General features: G+C 47.4%; 1 protein-coding gene across 5 annotated transcripts; it reads left to right on the forward strand.

Moving 5' to 3' along the window:
• The first annotated feature begins 2,909 nt into the window (after positions 1–2,909).
• RPL26L1 (ribosomal protein L26 like 1) lies at positions 2,910–12,314 on the forward strand. 5 transcript variants are annotated; one of them, XM_039235743.1, is made up of 4 exons: positions 2,910–2,951; positions 3,323–3,499; positions 11,062–11,202; positions 11,895–12,314. In XM_039235743.1, the coding sequence occupies exons 2-4, from the start codon at positions 3,332–3,334 to the stop codon at positions 12,021–12,023; spliced, it is 438 nt and encodes a 145-aa protein (XP_039091674.1). In that variant the 5' UTR covers positions 2,910–2,951; positions 3,323–3,331; the 3' UTR covers positions 12,024–12,314. The 5 variants fall into 5 exon arrangements, with proteins under 5 accessions (XP_039091674.1, XP_039091676.1, XP_039091673.1 ...); XM_039235745.1 differs by lacking the exon at positions 2,910–2,951 and adding an exon at positions 2,958–3,045; XM_039235742.1 differs by lacking the exon at positions 2,910–2,951 and adding an exon at positions 2,958–3,041.
• The last annotated feature ends 1,786 nt before the right edge of the window (positions 12,315–14,100 follow it).

Genomic DNA, 14,100 nt, shown 5'->3' on the forward strand with positions numbered 1-14,100 from the left:
GATGTAATGGTGAATCACATTCACTTTCTGTTCCCATCTCATTCAGGACCTGTTTTCTCACCTGTAAAAAGGACCAATTCAGAGGACTGTTTATCAGATTAAGTCAGGTAGTATTTGTAAAACTTAGCACAATGCCTGACATTGAATGCTCAGCCAAATAAGATTAGCCATTGCTATCCATTCATTAAATAAACAGTAATTTCTACCATTTATTAAGTGCTTTTTTGTAAAGCCAAGGTTTGTGCTAAGGGTTCATTTAATCCTGACACCAAACCAATGATGTAACTAGTATCATTATTCTCATTTCTCAGATGAGGAAAGTGAATGACCTCTAAGGGGCTAAGTATCTTACCCAGACCTACACAGCCAGGAAGTGATGGAGATCCCAACCCAGGCAGTCAGAATCAGGGCTCAGATATTTCCCCAGCATACCCCCTTCTGCCTCTGAGACATAAAAATATTTCCCAGGCGTTTCCTCTGCGCTATCACTGTACTAGGTTCTGGGGCAGTTCCCGTGCAGTTTCCAAGAGTCGATGTGAGGCAAGAAGTCCTCATTAGAGTGACAAAGACTCAGGCTCTCGTGATCTTAACTGGTGATGTCATTGCACCTGTCTTAATTTTACTGAGCCATGGGAGAAGCGGTGTAAAGTATTGCCTCCCACTCTGGTTGATCATGAATATCCCTCGATTATCCAGGGCTGTGAGGGTCTGTCCTCATGGTTGTCCCGCACCAGTGAGGTTCTGGGCTCCTTGTAATCAGGGACTAGATAGAACTTCCTCCTCACCAGAGCTCCTTGATGGAGGCCCGTGCTATGGGCTAAATTACTAGCACCTACCGATAAGTTAATGAACAAGTGGATGAATGTTGGAATAAATGAGTAGGCAAATAAGCTATGCCAGTGAGAGACTGAATGAACTTATGGGTGGGCGCGGGGCTAGGGGACCTTGGGTCTGATGAACACTGTAAGGGCTGCTTGAGGAGAACCCTCTGACTTTCTATGAGCAGTCAGTCATAACAGCTTCTATTCCTGCCTTGCCCGTGGGGAGTGACATCCTTTTTTCTTTTTTGGTCCCACCTTTGAGCTATAACGGACCTACAGCTTTACGAGTTTAAGGTTGAGCTGGTATCGCAAAATGATGACCATGATAGCTTAGCTGACACTTCATCACCTCACGTAAAAGTCTTCCTTTCTTGTGCTTCTCCCTCCAACCTCCTGACTCTTGGAGTCTGGGGCACACACAATGGGTAGCGTTTCAATTGCTATTGCCTCAAGTTTGGCACCGCTCACCCTGCTGCCCTGGCTTCTAAAAACAGGCCAGATGTTGGCCATCAAGGCCAGAAGTCTCCAACACGCACTGCAACGGTTCTGGAATGAAACCTAAAATAGGACCCATCAGGTTCAGGGATCAAGGCAGATGTCCTGGTTGATCGTGAGTAAGAGTAAATGCTGGTGTTTAACAATTGCATCACCATATGCCCGGGGACACTAAAACGGAGAAAGCAGGGGACCTGCCCGAATCTGGCAAGACATCCCTCTCTCTGAATTTCGGGCCGCCTGTTAATTGAGCACCACAAAGGCTTCTGACATGTGCCATAAAGTAGGTGCTTAATACATATGAACTATGTAAAATCTAGGAACAGAAAAACCTTTCATTCCCAGCTGCCAAGCGTGCGCGGTGTCTGAGCCTGACTAGCCGCAGGGTGGCGCCCGCGTCTCCGGGCGGCCTTCCAGGGAGGGGAGGCGGGGCTAGGACACTACTGGGCGGGGCGAGGCGGGAACGCGGAGGACCAGAGGTTGGGACTGGAATAGGGGCGGGGGCGGGTGGGAGCGGCTGGAATCGGGGCGGGGGCGGGTTGGAGGGAGGGGCTGGGATCGGGGCGGGGGTGAGCCAGGCAGGGCAGCTGCCCTCAACCTCCAGAGGAGCTGGAACGGCAGAGGCCCAGCTGGCTTTTCCCCAGGGTGCCTTGAATGTGTTTCCTTCAAACACAGAAAGCTTTACAGTCTGCGTCATCGAGTAGTTAATGGTGAAAGTCTGAATGTGAGGACTCAAGGATGTGAGGCCGGCTTCTGGGCTGCCTGGAGGAAGCCCACACGTAGGCCTCTGCTTTCATTAGGAATAACAGCCTACTGTAACTGAGAGCTATGCGCCAGACATAAACATTCCCAATGGATTAGCTCATTTGGTCCTCATAACTTTTCTGGGAGGCACGTATAAGATTATCCCCACTTCACAGATGAGAAAACAGACTCGGAAACAAGGAGCCATCTCCCCGAGGTCCAGCCACATGAAAAGGCACTTGGGTCCAGGTCGGCCTCTACAACCCCAGCTCTCCGCAACAGGGCTAAGACACTGGGGTAAAGTTTTTGCAAGACCAAGTGGTTGGTTCTCAACGCCCCTGAAATACTGTCGCACCTTAAAATCTTTGGGTGGGCGGGAGGAGGGGAGTGCTTGCTTTAAAACCCCGACTTACCACTGCGTGGTTTCGTACGACTGTGATGGAGCACAAAAATCTTCAATTTGAACAAGCTTCTCGCTGATTCTAAAGAAGCAAGTCAGCCGACTGCATTTGGATCATCATGAAGCCTTCACATGCCTAGATCCCCTCGGCAGAGGGTAACACAGGCAAAGAAAGCTTGGAAGGAGAAAGAGACTACTGGTGTACCGATTTTTAAAACACCAGTAGGCCTCTATGGCAGGCCCTACAGAAGTATGCCCCTTCTCCCCGGCGGTGCCAGCTCTTCCTGGTTTCAGGCTTGACCCCCGAAAGCGGCACAGCCCTGGGATGGCTCCCTTAGAAGGAGGCATTGCGATCCCACCCCAAGTCGTAGGGGGCGCCATTCAGTCTCGTTCTCACGGGACAGGGGCTCCGCTTCCTCTCTACGCTTGCGCGGCAAGGAAGACTCACTTCCGGTCTTGCGCGCGCATCGTCTGAGCCTATCTGGTGCAAGGTGAGTAGAGAGGCAGGTGTTGTGTCCAAGCGAGAAGCGTTCCGCCCCACTGGAATCTACGCCCAGCGTGCCGCGGGGCCGCCCATCTCCGTAGGTATCTCTGCGTGACCTCCAAGCATGCATTCTTCCCCAGCCGCCCACACCTTGCTCTGGCGGTGAGCCTCGAGGCCCCGCTGCCGCCTTGTTCCCACGACCCCTCTGGTCAGGCACGCGCTCCCAACTCATACCTGTGTCACAGCCAGACCCCTCCTTCGCCCCATTCTCTTCCCGCAGGGCACTTGGCGCGGGGATGAGAGGAGTGTCCTGGATGGAGAGCGGGCCGTGGTACCCGACTGAGCATCCATCACTCTTTCCCCCGCCTCTGTTTGCAGACGGCCAGCATGAAGTTCAACCCCTTCGTGACCTCGGACCGCAGCAAAAACCGCAAACGCCACTTCAACGCCCCCTCGCACGTGCGCAGGAAGATCATGTCTTCCCCGCTCTCCAAGGAGCTGCGGCAGAAGTACAACGTCCGCTCCATGCCCATCCGCAAGGACGACGAGGTCCAGGTTCGCGGGCTCTAGGCGTCCGGACGCGTGTCACTCTGGTGCCGGCTTTGCCTAAGAAGGCCATGTGTGTTTGGTCGTGGGGGAGCCGTGCCCTCAGGACTGGCGGGTCACCTTGCAGCTGGGTCCACCGCCACCAGAGTGTGCCCACTCAGCTTAATGGAGAGCACTCAGACACAGTTCTTTAGTAGTCATGGTTGTTTAGGGTAACAGTACACCAGCCAAGCAAACCTTGCCTTTTCGACTTAGTCCGTTGGCTTCATGTTTGCCAAGCATTGCTCAGGGTGGCTCTTTGAACCAGATTCTCCAGGAGAAAGTGCTACCAGTATCACTGGGTTTCGTGGAGGCGGGGCGTTTGGTGGTACTGGGTTTGGCAGAGAGAATAGAGAAGCAGCGAGTCAGAAGCGTGAAATTCTGCAAGAGAATGACCCGTGTGAGAACGTAGAAGCCTTCTCTTCTTCCTAGAGCTTAGGATGTGTGGTTAAGAAAAGGAGAGTGAGAGATGAACGAAATAAAAATATTTCCAGATGTTATCAAATATCCCTGGGAGGAGGGGGAGGCAAAATCCACTCCCTTCCCTCCCCTAATTGAGAACAGTTGTTTTAGAGAATCTAACGGGATAGCTAAGGAATTTGGTGTAACTTCTAAGGCACTGGGACTCCCTGAAGGTTTGAGGAACATTTTGAGGAGAGGATTGAAACCAGAGGATAGTTTAGCCCGAGCAAATGACAGGAATAGAGTGGGAAGAAAAGCCAGTTTGATCAGAGATTCTAGATCCTTCCCGTCACCCATGTTCTAGAACAGGGGGATTGCAAATGTGTATAGAGGCTGGACAGGCAGATTTCAAAATAGAACTTGGGTGATGGCAAGAAGATGATAACTAGAAAGCTCATGATTCATTTGAAGGAGATAGTGGTGTCCCTTCAGCCCATTGCTGCCACAGGGAATGCAGGCTCCTTGCTGTCAGTCTTGATTTTGCAAGAGAACTGGAAAATTTAGGTTCTCTCCCAGCCCCACATTTCCTTCCAGTTTCTACTCTCTGTTCCACATGTATGGCCAGCCTCCTCAAAAGAGTTGCCTATGCTTCCTCACCTCGTGTTTACGCGTAGAGCCTCTCGCATCTGATCTCTTTGTCACTACTATATAGAAACTGCTTTGGCTGAGGTCAGTAATGTGTTTATGACTCAATCCAGTGGACGCTTCTTGGCCTCAGCATCCTTAACTTTGTCAGCAGCATTTCGCATAGGTAGCACTGCCTCACTTCTCGAAATAGTCTGTCTTTTTGGCTTCTGCAACCATTCGGGCTCAGTTTACTTCTGACTTCTCAGACTCCCTTGCTGGCTGTTTTTCCTCTGATCTCTAAATGCTGGAGTTAGTCAGGGCTTGCACCTGGTCTGACACCTCATCTACGTAGGTGATCATACCTGCTCTGAGAGCTTTAAATGTCTGTCCTGTGCTAACAATGCCCTCTTTTATATCCCAGGCCAACCACTTTCCTGAGCTTAGTCCTGTAGATCTGACTATCTGCTGAGCATCTTTATTTAAAAATCTCATAGTCATCCCAGGGGCGCCTGGGTGGCTCAGTCGGTTAGTATCCAACCTCACAGTTCATGAGTTCAAGCCCTGCATGGGGCTCTCTGCTGTCAGTGCAGAGCCCACTTTGGATCCTCTCCTCCTCTGTTGCTGCACATACACACACACAACACACACCCCGCATGCCTGTGTGCGCTCTCTCAAAAATAAACATTTTAAAAAGCTCATAGTCTCAAGCTTCTAACTTGCGAGTACTCTTGATCAAAAAACTGCTACTGCCTTTATAATCTGATTCTTCCATCTTTCACACTTCAGTAAACAATGCTTCTTTTTTTCACTTGCCTATGCCATAAACCTTTAAATTCTAACATCTCTCTCTTCCTAACCCGTTTCTAATCTGTTATTTAATCTTACTGATTCTGTCTCTGTAATATGTCTTGAATCTGACCCCTTCTTTTCCATTTCAGATCAAGATCTCTCCAGCTTCTGCTCTTAACCCTGGTCAGGCATTCTTCACAGAGTGGTACTTTTTGCAAATCAGGTTTTACTTAAACCCTATCAGTGGTGCTTGCTTGCTTGCTTACTATAAACCTAAAATCATTGACAAGGCCAGTCCTGGTTTTCTCCGACCTCATCTTACCCTATTATGCCCACCTGCCCTGTACTTCAAACACACTGGCCTTTTACGTCCTTAAGTGCATCTTGGTCTTTCCTCCCTCATTGTCTTTGCCTGGAATATTCCCTCTGCCTGGAATGTTCTTCCTTCTCCCCTTTACCTGACTAACCCCTCATTTTTCAATAGTATCTTAAATGTGAGTTCCTCAGAAAAGCCTTTCCAGATACTTTAATCAATATTCTATCATAACATCCTTTATTTACATTTCTTTCATAGCAGTGAACAAAATTTGATTTTATTTCTCTTTAAACTGAGGCATGCCAGGCCCATCTGCAGCCCCCAAAGGCATGGCTGCCCCGTCGGCATCCCATTCCAGGGCTGCGAGCACGCGTCCTTCAGCCTGGAGCAGCTGGCGCTCATCTTCCTCGGGACCTCATTCCTCCACAGCCGCCTGTGCCAATGCCTGCGTGCACTCGTCCCTGAGCCCAGGGTCCAGGTGTGGTTCTAGAAGAGGCGGCCGAGTCACGCCGTCACAGCGGGGATCCTTTCCGCCTTCAGCCAGGCTGGACCTTTTGCTGTACCACTCTGCTCATGGAGCCGGAATGAAATGACTGAAGCCTGGGCTGCCTCCTGAGATGGATGTGAACTGCCGGCCACATGCCAGCAGGGTTGGAGAGGGCAGTCTCTGGCCCTAACTCTCAAGGTCAGAATTTTGAAACCTATTCTCTCCCTGAAGACACTGATTCAAAGCCGGACTCATGGGAGGAACCCATCTTTTCTGCCTTTGATAACTCTTGAGGACTCAAGGCAAGTTCAGGTTAAGCTCAGAGGAGCTGTGACTGATAGCCAAGGAGACACCCATCAGAATACTGTCCTTCCTGGCTTCAGGGCCACAGCCGTGTTCTCCTCATGAGGGTTTGGCCAGTTCTCTCTTCCCTGCAAAGCCCCCTCCCCTCTCGCCTGTAAACATTTACCCTTGCCCAGTTCTTCTCTCTCTGCAGCACATGCCCCCGGACCCCCCTGGAGTTGTGGTGTTCACTTTGACACATGCATCTCCAAATCTGCGTGTTCAGTTCGGTGGATATCCCTGCTCCTTCTTGACGGTCCTCTTATTTTTTGGACTGGTTTTTCAGAACTCATTATCTGCACAAAAACACTTGCTACCACAAGTAACTGGCATATCTGGCCAACAGGGCAGTTTTCCAGATCTTCTGAAGGTCACCCTTCACAATGTCTGTCTGAGAGCTCCCCATGTCCATTTGCAACCAAATGAATACCTCTTTCAAAACGTGTGAGGTCTCTCCCCCCAACAGACCCCCTTCTGAAGTCTGGAACTTTCTGTAGTCCTGATTTTTTGTGCCTATTCAATCATTCCAACATTCCTCTTAGCACTGGTTACTGTACTTCTGTGCAATGTTAGTGAATTATTCAATGTTTCAGCAAATGAAAGAAAAATAGGACTGAAGCGAATTTACATGCAGTAAAATGCACAGGCGAGCTTGAGCACACATAAAGCCATGTAGCTGTCACCTTAGTTAATGATCCTAGTAACTTCCCCGATGGCCTGTTCCAGTTAGTGATCATATATTTGCATATTTATTAGTTAACTGCTTACTCACCATTACATTTAGATGAGGCCAAAGAACTTCCTTTTTTTGTTGCCTGACCTCAGTGCAGAGCCTGGCACCCACGGGGGCACAGCCACTATTTGTTGGATGAATGAAAAAATTATTGAGTGGATGGAATTAAGATGTGAAAGAAAGAAAAGGAGGGCAGGGGAGAAGATGTGGCCAGTTTTTCAGAGTCTGTGAGGTAGAATTTGTTTCACTGTAGAGAGGAGGAACCTGAAAGTCCGGCTCAATGATAGATAAGGCAAGTCAGTGTGTAGGCCAGGAATCCAGGTCTGAGTCCACTGGAAGAGTAGAGCAGTCCCAAGTGGGTTTGTTGAAACTGCCTCTTCTCCTTTGGGATCTTCCGAATTTCACATGCTTTTTTGTCTGCTCAGGACCATCTGTCCTGCTTCACAGAGGAAAGTACAGCTGTCAGCCTTTCAGAGCTCCTGGCTCCATACCCTCTGGCTCACCTCCGCTTCCACCCTTGCCACCTTTGCGCTCTCGTGTTGTATTGAAAGAAATGTTCCTGGGGCGCCTGGGTGGCTCAGTCAGTTGAGCGTCCGACTTCAGCTCAGGTCATGATCTCATGGTTCATGGGTTTGAGCCCCGCGTCAGGCTCTGTGCTGAAAGCTAGCTCAGAGCCTGGAGCCTGCTTCACATTCTGTGTCTCCCTGTCTCTGACCCTCCCCTGCTCACGCTGTCTCTCTCGCTCGCTCAGAAATAAAAAAAATAAAATTAAAAAAAAAAGAAAGAAAGAAATGTTCCTGTTTCTGTCTGGAGCTGATGCACTGTGTACACTGGTCTTCCGTTCTCTTCCCTTGAGATTCTCCTATCCATTGTCCCCTTTCTGTATAGTTACCTTTAACTTTTCCTCCATACCTGTTCCTTCTCAAAAGCATTTCGACACATTCATGTTTTTCTCTTTTTAAACATAAAAAATTTATCACTTACCTTCACATCTCCCTTTAGTATATATTCTCTGTCATCCTCTTCACAGCCAGGTTCCTTGGGACTGTTGCCCACCTTCTCCTTCACCTGCGTGGGAAGATGATGGGACAATGATGTCTTACTGTAAACGCCTTCAGTCTCTCTGCTCCACTGAAAGCACTGCAGCCGTGATCACCAGTGGCCAGCTTGTTGTCACACTGTCCCTTTATCCTTCCTGCAGTTGACCATTCCATGGCATTTGACTTTTTTTTGGCTACTGTAACCCCACACTTCCCTGGTTTCCCATTCTCTGGCCACTTCCAAGCTCCCTTATAAGCTCTTCCAAAATGTTGGCTTTTCCTCGGATTTCTGCATTCTGCCCTCATACCACCAGCACCCTGAGCCACATCAGGCTCCAAATCGCCGTCTCTGCATGACTCCCAGGCCTTTATTGCTGACCCACTTGGTCTTCCAGCTATGTATGGAATTCTCTACTAGAGTATCATGAGATGCCTCAAATTCAACATGTTCCCAAACTAAATTTTTTTCTCCTGAAATACATTTCTTCCCCCATGTTCCATGCACCTGGGAAAGGCATATCTATCCATCAAGTTGCCCAGCCAGATTCTGGATACCATCCTTGCCTCTTCTCTCTTCCCTTTCCAGGCCAGTTAGTTTAGTCTTATCCTCCCCTCTCCTCACTGCATCTAGTGTTTGTCCAGTTTCCTTTAGCCGGGTGTTTTGTTAACATCTTCTTTGAGTCTTGATGATAGTTAAGAGAGGCTATTTCGTAGACTTTACCATGTAAGAGTCTCTGGTCATAGAGGGTATGGTGGAGTTACAGTGAGACATGATCTTCAGCCTGAAAATCACCTTGATAAGTAGGTTGAACAAGCTAAATAGACATTTTAGGAGTATTGAGATTCTGTAGTTTATTTATATGTGGTATTTTCTCTATGTTTATTACCAGCATCAACTATATCGTGTTTAATAGGCTTGTGCCTTCAGGGAAACCATAATCTTATTAGTTTTGAATTGCATTGGAGTGGAAGTAGTATATATATTTTTTTAATGTTTTATATTTGAGAGAGAGAGAGAGAGAGACAGAGTATGAGTGGGGGAGGGGCAGAGAGAGAGAGGGAGACACAGAATCCGAAACAGTTTCCAGGCTCAGCACAGAGCCCAACGCAGGGCTCAAACTTGTGAGTCACAAGATCATGACCTGACCTGACCTGAAGTCGAACACTTAACTGACTGAGCCACCCAGGCATCCCAAGTAGTAGATTTTTAGTACATAGAAATAGCCCAAGAGATTTTAACATTTTAGTTTTTTGTGACTATAAAATATTTGTGTTAATTATAGAAATCTTGAAATTTGAAAGAATGTAAATTTTTTCTTTTTTAAATGTTTATTTTGAGAGAGAACTCCCATGCAGACAAGCAAGGGAAGGGCAGAGAGAGAGAGGGAGAGAGAATCCCAAGCAGGCTCTATACCATCAGAGTAGAGCCTGATGTGAAGCTCAGTCCCATGAATTGTGAGCTCATCACGCTAGCCAAAATTAAGAGTCAGACAGTTAACTTCCTGAGCCACTGAGGCACCCCTGGAAGAATATACATTTTTAAAAAAATTTTTTTACGTTTATTTATTTTTGAGAGAGAGATCTCAAGTAGGAGAAGGGCAGAGAGAGAGACACAGAATTGGAAGGAGGCTCCAGGCTCTGAGCTGTCAGCACAGAGCCCGACGTGGGGCTCGAACCCACGAGCTGTGAGATCATGACCTGAGCCAAAAGTCGGACACTTAACCTACTGAGCCACCCAGGCACCCTGAATATGCATTTTTTAAAAAGCCATCTGTAATTGGGGTGTCTGGGTGGCTCAGTCAGTTGAGTGATTTTATCTCCGGTCATGATACCAGTGTCATGGGATCAAGCCCTTCTGAGCATGGAGCCTGCTTAGGACTGTCTCTCTCTCTCTCTCTCTCTCTCTCTCTCTCTCTCTCTCACTCACTCTCACTTGAATGGAATAGAGAAAAGAAAAGATCTCTGTAATCCTATGTCCTGCCTAATGGCAACAGTTATTGACATTTGAATATATTCCATTCCGTCATATGCCATATATATGAAACACAAGATTCAGACTGTATTTCATATAAAGCTTTGTTTTTTTTCAAACGATCATATCTTGAGCATTTTCCTAGGTCATAAATTATTCTTTGAAAACATGGGTTTTAGGGGCTCCTGATGGCTCAGTCAGTTAAGCATGTGACTTCAGCTCAAGTCATGATCTCACAGTTCATGAGTTTGAGCCCACATCCGGCCCTGTGCTGTCAGCATACAGCCTGCTTTGGATCCTTTGTCTCTGCCTAGCGTGACCCCCCTCCCCCACCCTTGCTCGTATACACACACACTCTCTCTCAAAAATAAATAGAACATTGGGAAAAAAAGAGCATGGGTTTTAAATGGTTGTGTGAGAATCTCAGGATAACATCTTTAACCATTCTTCTCCATTTAGATCTTGAGAGTGATTCTGTTTTTTCTTTCTTAAATTTTATTTATTTTTATTTAACTGAGATACATAGTTTTATTTAACTGATATATAAGATTGTGTAGTTTTGAGTGTGTAGTGATTATACCTTGTTACTCTCAGAACTAGTTCTGTGATACCCATCCTAGTTCAAGGAATTTTTTTTTGTTTTCAAATAAAAAAAATCAAACGAAGAATTTTCGCTTGACTTAGAACACTACAGAGCAGGAATATACCCAAAAAAAAGCTGACTCTTGACTGCCAGGGTTAATTTGCTTTGTTACAAAACGTTGTATGTTAGTCTGTGTGTTCCTGATAATTAGTTTCGTTGCAGTTTCTTGTCTGTGTTTTAGGTGGTTCGAGGACACTACAAAGGTCAGCAAATAGGCAAGGTGGTCCAGGTGTACAGAAAAAAGTATGTCATCTACATCGAGCGGGTGCAGCGGGAGAAGGCCAATGGTACCACTGTTCACGTGGGCATTCACCCCAGCAAGGTATGGTGGGACCGGGCGGGCGGCAGCTGTGGAGCGGGGCGCTGCCGTAAGTTTTCAGTGTGTTGCCAGCATCTGCTCAGGTGACCCAGGCAAGGACTTCTAGAGGGACTGGGAGCAGGCCTGACTGAGTCACTGGCTTGGTGATGTCAGAAGGATCCTGATTCTCCTCTTGTCCATTTTGTCATCCTTGGTGAAGGTTCTGCCTTCAAGCCAGTTGCAGGAGGGTTCCAGACCTCCCTTTCCTACTAGATAGGGTCCAGAGGGAGGAGAGAGAGCATCTCTTCCTGGGGAATGTGCTGTTCCTCATTTGCACTCCATTCCATGCACTATATTCTAGGGTCTTCCTCCTCCAGAGTTTCAGATAAGGGCAGGATGGTTGGGGTCTTACTTATCCTTATGATCGCTGTTGCCCACTTAGCTGATGGAAATGCTGATGTTTTTTAAACAGTGCATTTTGCCGGCCAAGGGATTATAGACAAACCAGAAATATGTTGGTGGTATCATTTTTCCCAGCCCAAATGGTAATTGTTATCACCGAACTAATTGGTCTCCTAGGTCCTTGGAATTTGGGTAACAGAAGGCATCCAAACTACTACTGGTGGGAAAAGATCTGCTGTACAAAATAATGATATGGTTATAAGTCCTTTCCACTTAAAAAAATAAATAAAGATCTACTTTCTCACTCCTAACAGGTGGTTATCACCAGGCTAAAACTGGACAAAGATCGGAAGAAAATTCTTGAACGCAAAGCCAAATCTCGACAAGTTGGAAAAGAGAAAGGCAAATATAAGGAAGAACTTATTGAGAAAATGCAGGAGTGACTGTAACCTGTTGTGCAACCGTGTTTTAACGGTAGATGTTTAGCCTGGTGTGTATTCCTTTGGCATGTTTCAAGATGTCTGTCAGATACTTCCGTCCTGTCTTGTGTTTGATAATGTAGCTCTGTAAATCCGCTTTTGCTGTTTTGATTAAGAACTTTATGAATAATGGTTAAAAATGTTTCCTAATTCTGAAGGGAATTTGCATTGTTTTGTAGATAAGATCCATCCTACTGTCACTTCCTTGATGCCATTTTTTCATGTGTGTATAACATACGGAGCAGCAGAATAGCATTGGTGAAACGGCTCTGCTTCCCTGGGCCCTTGCGCTGACGGCATAGACGGGGCAGGGCTCTTGTTCCTAATTCTGGGGTGTATCCCACTCAGCTTGGTCGTCATGTCACGTGAATCAGCACGTACAGGGCCTCACCCAGTGGCTGGCGCTGCTTTGCACGCCTGTGTCTCAGGTCTTGACGGATTGCTGGATTGCTGTCCGGCCAGCTTCCTCTCCCTCATGCTCCAACCAAACCAAACGTCATATAGCTCCCTGACCAGGCAAGGTCCCCTAGCAAGCTCTTGACTTTGCAAGTGTATTTCTGACTGACTGCAATGTCCTTCCTCTCCCCTGGGGCTAACTCAGGAAACTGACGACAGCCTGTAGGCAAGATGTGGCCCACAGATTATGTTCGTCCTTCTGTTGTTTTCATGATTTCTTAGAAGTCAGTTTCCAACACTTGAAACTTGAGAGGTTGCACAGAGAAATGCGGATCTTGCTTTGTCTGGTTGCACAGGGCCCTGATCCGGCATAGCCTCATCTGTGTGGAGCCTGGGGCTGGCTGCTGTACACAGCCTGCTCCACTCGCGTACCCAATCTTCCTGCCCCCACCGGCATCTTGGGTTTTACACTCCAGGTCTAACTGCAGCCAAACTAATGTGAGTTCACTCCCTGGGGAGTTACAGATAGAGACTGCACCAGGTGGAGTTGTGGTTTTTTTGTTTCGTTTTTGTTTTCTGTGTTGTTTTTGTTTTTGTTCTCTTATTTTGTTTTTGAGAGAGAGAAATTGACAATCTTAAGCAGGCTCCATGCTCAGCGCAGAGCCCAGCGCAGAGCTTGACCCCACAGACCTGGGACCACGACCTGAGCCGAAATCAAGAGTTGGACGCTGAACCGACTGAGCCACCCAGGCGTCCCAAGGTGGACCTGCTGCACAACAGAAACTTTATTTGCAGCAAATAAGGGAATCACAGGGAATGACTTTGAAATCTGTGACTCCCTGAGTAGGGGTGGGTGGGTTTCTTTTATTTAGGGCTAGGATGGGTATTCGGAAAGGGGAGCTTCAGTCCTCATCACCGGTACGGGTGGGCACGAGGTTGCTCGCTTGTCTTAAGGGAGCCTGCCGGTTTGTGCATGGTATGCTGTGTTCATGAAGATCATTTCTGCCCTGGTGGAGACTTTAACATTCTAATGAGGCAGAGGTAACTGTTGGACCTGGGGAAAGCTCTGGGCCTGCCCAAGAACCAGTATAAACTGGTTTGGGGCTTAGGCTCCTTATCTTGGGGAAGGAATGAAGGGCCTTGCTTACCTTTGAAATGGCCCAGGGAGTTGTGTCACTGATTTGTTCTCTCTCATATGGTTAGGCTACCTCCTGGCCTAGTTCAGTGTTAGTTTTGGCATTCTCTTTCTTCCCTTAGAGTCCTTGGCTGTTGAGTTTTTTGTGTTTCTTTGTAATTGTGACACCTTGGAAGTTCTGCAAGAAGTGTGCTAGAACAAGAAGAGCTAGGGGGGGCGCCGCCTGGGCAGTGCAGTGGGATAAGCGTCCAACTTCGGCTCAGGTCACGATCTCATGGTTTGTGAGTTCAAGCCTCGCATCCGGCTCTGCTGTCAGCACAGAGCCTGCTTTGGATCATCTGTCCCTTTCTCTCTCTGCCCCTCCCCTGCTCAGGCTTTCTCTCTCAAAAATAAATAAACACTAAAAAAAAAAAAAAAGCTGGTTAAGCATATATCATAGAAAATAGCTGGGGCCTAATAGAACTTTTTTTTTTTTTTAGGTTTATTTATTTTGGGAGAGTGAAAGCAAGG

The sequence above is a fragment of the Hyaena hyaena genome, unplaced genomic scaffold (genome assembly GCF_003009895.1).
Source record: "Hyaena hyaena isolate Hyena2069 unplaced genomic scaffold, ASM300989v1 scaffold_102, whole genome shotgun sequence".
Lineage (NCBI taxonomy): Eukaryota > Metazoa > Chordata > Mammalia > Carnivora > Hyaenidae > Hyaena > Hyaena hyaena.